Raw genomic sequence first — 6,000 nt, 5'->3', positions numbered from 1 at the left:
CTGTGTCTCCCACATTACAAGTGGAGTTCCAGATGTTCAAAATGTTCTTTAGTAGAATGGTTTTAACCTCATTCTGCTGCAATACAGGCACATATAGGCTCCCTTTCTTGACTACACTTTGAAATTATTTCGTTGACTGTAAAGGGGTCCTGGGGTGCCCTGACGTTATGAAAGGCGCTATGTGAATGCAAGTTCTGTCATTCTGCTCAGCAGCCGCCTGCAGTACCCACTCCGCCCGGCCAGATGGCGGTGCAGCCCGTCGCCGGCCCCGCCCCCTCCCGACCTGTCCAGTGACTTCCGGCACGTTTGTGACGCAAACATCTGGCGCCGGAAGTGTGAAGCGCAGCCTCAGGGCGGCGGAGCAGCGAAGCGATGGGAGACGATCAGAGCGCCGCTCCCGAGAGGGAGATGAAGGTGAGAAAGGAGGGAGTGATGGATGGATGGAGGGAGTGATGGAGGGGAGGGGAGGGAGGGGAGGGGAGGGAGGGGAGGGGAGGGAGGGGAGGGGAGGGGAGGGGAGGGGAGGGAGTGATGGAGAGGAGGGAGTGATGGAGGGGAGGGGAGGGAGGGGAGGGGAGGGAGTGATGGAGGGGAGGGGAGGGAGTGATGGAGGGGAGGGGAGGGAGTGATGGAGGGGAGGGGAGGGAGTGATGGAGGGGAGGGGAGGGAGTGGGGGAGGGGAGGGAGTGATGGAGGGGAGGGGAGGGAGTGATGGAGGGGAGGGGAGGGAGTGATGGAGGGGAGGGGAGGGCGTGATGGAGGGGAGGGGAGGGAGGGAGGGGGGGGGGGGGGAAGGGAGTGATGGAGGGAGGGGGGGGAAGGAGTTGATGGCGGGGAGGGGCTGGGAAGGGAGTGATGGAGGGGAGGGGAGGGAGTGATGGAGGGGAGGGGAGGGAGTGATGGAGGGAGGGGAGGGAGTGATGGAGGGGAGGGGAGGGAGTGATGGAGGGGAGGGGGAGGGACGTGATGGAGGGGGAGGGGGGGGAAGGGAGTGATGGAGGGAGGGGGGGAAGGGAGTGATGGAGGGGAGGGGAGGGAAGTGATGGAGGGGAGGGGAGGAGTGATGGAGGGGAGGGGAGGGAGTGATGGAGGGAGGGGAGGGAGTGATGGAGGGGAGGGGAGGGAGTGATGGAGGGGAGGGGAGGGAGTGATGGAGGGGAGGGGAGGGAGTGATGGAGGGGAGGGGAGGGAGTGATGGAGGGGAGGGGAGGGAGTGATGGAGGGGAGGGGAGGGAGTGATGGAGGGGAGGGGGGTGATGGAGGGGAGGGGGGGGAGAGTGATGGAGGGGAGGGGGGGAGTGATGGAGGGGAGGGGTGAGTGATGGAGGGGGGAGGGGGGAGTGATGGAGGGGAGTGGAGGGGGTGGGAGTGGGAGGGGAGGGGGGAGTGATGGAGGGGAGGGGGGGGAGTGATGGAGGGGAGGGGGGGAGTGATGGAGGGGAGGGGGGTGGGAGGTGCTGGAGGGGGAGGGGTGGGAGTGAATGGGGGGGAGGGGTGGGAAGTGATGGAGGGGAGGGGTGGGAGTGATGGAGGGGAGGAGGGAGTGGAGTGATGGGAGGGAGGGGGGAGGGAGTGATGGAGGGGAGGGGGAGGGAGTGATGGAGGGGAGGGGGGGGGAGTGATGGAGGGAGGGGTGGGAGTGATGGAGGGGAGGGGGGAGGAGTGATGGAGGGGAGGGGGTGGAGTGATGGAGGGGAGGGGGTGGGAGTGATGGAGGGGAGGGGGTGGAGTGATGGAGGGGAGGGGGAGGGAGTGATGGAGGGGAGGGGGGAGTGTTGGAGGGGGAGGGAGTGATGGAGGGGAAGGGAGGGGGGAGTGATGGAGGGGAGGGGAGGGGGGAGTGATGGAGGGGAGGGGAGGGGGGAGTGATGGAGGGGAGGGGGGAGTGATGGAGGGGGGAGTGAGGTAGTGTTGGAGGGGGAGCGAGGGAGGTAGTGTTGGAGGGGGAGGTAGGGAGGGAAGGGGGTGGGTGGGGTGTGGGAGGGAGGGAGTGATGGAGGGGAGGCAGGAAGTGGGGGAGGGAAGGAGTGATGGAGGGGGGAGGCAGGAAGTGGGGGAGGGAGGGAGTGATGGAGGGGAGGGAGGGAGGTAGCAATGGAGTGGGAGGGATTGATGGAGGGAGGGGGATGAAGGTGGGGGCGAGATCAAAGAAGAGCTATTTGATGGCAAGAGAGTAATGGAGGAGGTGGAGTGAGATTTGGGGATACCTCGAGGAGGGTCGGGGAATGAATGCAATGAATAAAACCCCAATTTCTCCTGGCCCCACATACTGAAGTCCCGTATCCCTGCTGCCTATCCGAGGAAAACTCTTCTACATCCTCTCAAATGTCCAGATCTGGTGCAATATTCCTTTTTAACGTCAGAGATTCATTCAAATTCAGACCTGCCAAATCTCAGAGACTAATTTGAGCAATTTGTTTTCAATCTGCGTGATTACAAAGCAGGGGGAGAACAGCGACACAGCTCAGTACAATCATTAGACAAAATTTGATGCATCACCAGACGCCAAGGGAGAGACGGGATGAGGCCATTACACAAAAATGGTGCACGCTTTCCACCGGCAATTGCTCGCAGCAACCACGAGAGTTCAGGATAGGTTCTTTGTGCCATGTTTGGGTGTTCACCAGTACACATCTCGCTCAACCCCATCAGGACCAGAAGGAGCAATAACACGCCACAGCCCCTCCTCCTTGATCTCTCTGTACCCCTGCAGGAACCAGTGACGGATTCCTTCTACCTGCCGTAACAATAACATGAAAAAGATAAAGGAAATATGGAAGAATCCCAGTTCTAAAAGGATGTTACACATATACACATAACGCAATATAACCACAATCTTGGGCCCAGTACAGAAGCTACACCATTTCACATTTATACAGGGAGGACCAGCATCTATATATTTGGGTTGGGGAACTGCAGCTGCTCCCCCGCTCAGATTGCACGTTAATTTTAAACTAGTTTTGGTTTCATTTTCCTTTGCTCCCAGTAGTGGTGGTCGGTTCACTTGGAGCCTGCGTTGCTGTGGCAACGTGCACTTTTACATGTTGCCTGCAGCTATGGAGAGTGATGGCAGAGACTCCCATGTTTTTTTTCCCCCCCATCACGTACCTGACCAGGAATCTCCCACTCTTATCAACTTCCATTGATGTAGGTTGGGAGCATCTGCAGGTTGATGATCTATTTGGGCCACGTTATGAACCTCTGCCGTCAGATAACCGGGGTGGGAGCTGTACCCAGAGGTTCTGGCTCACAGGCAGGTTCGCTATCCACTGCACCTACAAGGCCTACTTGAGGACCCAGACGAATCTTAAACAGCTTTAAACACAAGGTGTGCATTCGAGATGTCAGCTGCTTGTTGCTAAACAATGTCTTTATTTAATCTGTCACTTCTACGTTATGCCTTCGACTGGCAGCCTGTGTCATAGAATCTCTGCAGTGCAGAAGGAGGCCATTCAGCCCATCGAGTCTGTACCGACCCTTTGAAAGAGCACCCTACCTCGGCCGATGCCCCCGAGCCTATCCCCGTAACCCAGCAACCCCAACTAACCTTCTGGACACAAAGGGGCAATTTAGCACGGCCAATCCACCTAATCTGCGCATCTTTGGACTGTGGGAAGAAACTGGAGCATCCGGAGGAAAGGCACGCAGACACGGGGAGAATGTGCAGATTCCGCACAGACAGTCACCCAAGGTCGGAATTGAACTGGGGTCCTTGGCGCTGTGAGGTAGCAGTGCTAACCGCTGTGCCGCCCTTGGCCTGGGGCCCTGTTGTGGTCGTACTACCCACCAGTACTGGGCCCAGGTTAATATTCCTAACCCGGACAGACCAAGGAAAGGCCCCATTTAAACTGAGGTCCTACCTACCTTCACAGCTGAAGGAACATCCCATCGCAGGGTTTGAGAAGAGGAGGGCGATTCACCCGGGTATCCTGATCATATTTAGCTGCAAAGCTCTTGCCACTGATCTCCCAGGCTACACCCTCAGATCAGAAGTGGCAACCCGCTGAATTTAAGCCTATTACGAAGCAGAGGAAAAGAAACAACCCCACTCCGCAAGCTCCGGAATTCTGCTGGCTGGTGCCTCTTCCCCTGCTGGACTTTACTTTGCTATTGTCCCGATTGCCTTTTGTGCTCTGTCCCATGACACGCTATCGATTCCCCAGAATCTAAAATATGGGGTCAGAGTCGTCTGTCTGTCTGTCTGTCTGTCTGTCTGTCTGTCTGTCTGTCTGTCTGTCTGTCTGTCTGTCTGTCTGTCTCTCTGTCTGTCTCTCTGTCTGTCTCTCTGTCTGTCTCTCTGTCTGTCTGTCTGTCTGTCTGTCTGTCTGTCTGTCTGTCTCTCTCTGTCTGTCTCTCTCGCTCGCTCTCTCGCCCTTCCCCCCCACCGGTGTGCTATGGTTAAGCACAGAAGGAGGCCATTCAGCCCTTTATGCCTTTGATAGCTCTTTGGAAGAGCAGTCCAATCAATAGATCCCTCCCTTTCCCATAATTCTCCCAAATTATTTCCCCTTCCAAGTATTTATCTTTGTTTTTATCTTTCGTGGTTGTATAGGCGACGTCCTTTGAATGTTAGTTTTAATAATAATCTTTATTATTGTCACAAGTAGGCTGACAACATTGCAATGAAGTTACTGTGAAAATCCCCTAGTTGCCACACTCCGGCGCCTGTCCGGGTACACTGAGGGAGAATTCAGAATGTCCAATTCACCTAACAGCACGTCTTTCGGGACTTGTGGGAGGAAACCGGAGCACCCGGAGGAAACCCACGCAGACACGGGGAGAACGTGCAGACTCCACACAGACAGTGACCCAAGCCGGTAATCGAACCCGGGACCCTGGAGCGGTGAAGCAACAGTGCTAACCACTATGCTGCCGTGCTGCCCATAGTTTTCTGCAATTTTGTTCCAGAGCTGCTGTTTAATAATTGCTGAGCCTGAGTTTTGACGGCTGCCCCATGTCATTTGCCTCTGCAGAATTTCCAGTTCCGCCAGATGAAGAAAATCCGAATCTTTGAGTCTCCGCAGGACTTGCCGAAGGATCGGATTAATCTCCTGACGGTGTCCAACATTTACGGACTGGTGTTTGTTGGATGGAACGGTGGCCTGAAGATTATCAGCAGCCAGTACGTCAGCATGGCTGACAAGGACGAGGGGAGCATTAACACAATAAGTAGGTGTACTTCGCATCCTAGTCACTTCTTCCAATTGTACCCACCGTGCCAGCTCTGTTCAATAAAACAACGACTGGTCTGATAGTGGCCTTAACTCTGGTTTCCTGCCTGTCCCGCATAACTCCCTGGACAAGGAGAGAGTCCACAAGCTGGGATTGTAACGATGGGCATGGAGGGTTTTCACTCTGGTGTTTAGGCTTTTTAGAGAAGTTGTTCCTGCTGCTGCTGTTTGGGGAGTAGAAGAGAAATTCGAGCCAGGCCATTCGCCCGGGAACGCGGGAGACACTTTTTCACGCAGGGTGGCAGAAGTGTGGGACACTCTTCCTGTCAAAAGCAGCAGATGCCGTTTCAATGATTGGTTTCAAATGAGATCCTGCTCGGCAAAGGTGGGAAAGGATGTGTGGCCGAGGTGGGTGGGTGGTTTTAAGGAATGGTTTTGCCATAATCTCGTAACGTGGCAAAAAACAAGCCGGTTGCCCTCTTCCTATTCCGCTGACTCTCGCTGGATTGCCAGCTCCTGTGTCCCTGGACAATATGCAGCCTGTCTGCTCCCAAGACCAGGGGTTGCATTTAGCCTGCGGGCCTAAAGTGAGAAGGTGAACAATCACTGACTCTCATTGGTGCGTACTGTTGTGATGCATGGACAACTGGTGAGACGCTGAGTTGAGTGTCAGTTGTGACGACCTATTCAGTCAAATAGTCCACTCGAGTGTGCCTCCTCTCCTCCCACACCTGCACCCCACTCCCTCGGTGTCTCAATAAAGTCGCTGATCCGCGCATGCGTGGGCGTCCCTGGCTGGGCCAGCCATTTATTGCCCACCCCTTGAGGG

The 6,000-nt window shown here is 55.9% G+C and overlaps 1 protein-coding gene across 4 annotated transcripts in view; it reads left to right on the top strand.

Annotated features, from left to right (window-relative positions):
* Positions 1-319: 319 nt before the first annotated feature.
* nup214 (nucleoporin 214) overlaps positions 320-6,000 on the top strand; it is a 138,613-nt gene continuing 132,932 nt past the window's right edge. For all 4 annotated transcript variants that reach the window (XM_038781704.1, XM_038781703.1, XM_038781701.1 and 1 more), the window contains exons 1-2: positions 320-414; positions 4,974-5,169. In XM_038781704.1, coding sequence (XP_038637632.1) covers positions 373-414; positions 4,974-5,169 — 238 coding nt within the window. In that variant the 5' untranslated portion in view covers positions 320-372. The remainder of the gene's footprint in view (positions 415-4,973; positions 5,170-6,000) is intronic.

This window comes from Scyliorhinus canicula, chromosome 21, assembly GCF_902713615.1.
Source record: "Scyliorhinus canicula chromosome 21, sScyCan1.1, whole genome shotgun sequence".
NCBI classification, from domain to species: Eukaryota; Metazoa; Chordata; class Chondrichthyes; order Carcharhiniformes; family Scyliorhinidae; genus Scyliorhinus; species Scyliorhinus canicula.
This window is presented reverse-complemented; position numbering and strand designations above follow the sequence as displayed.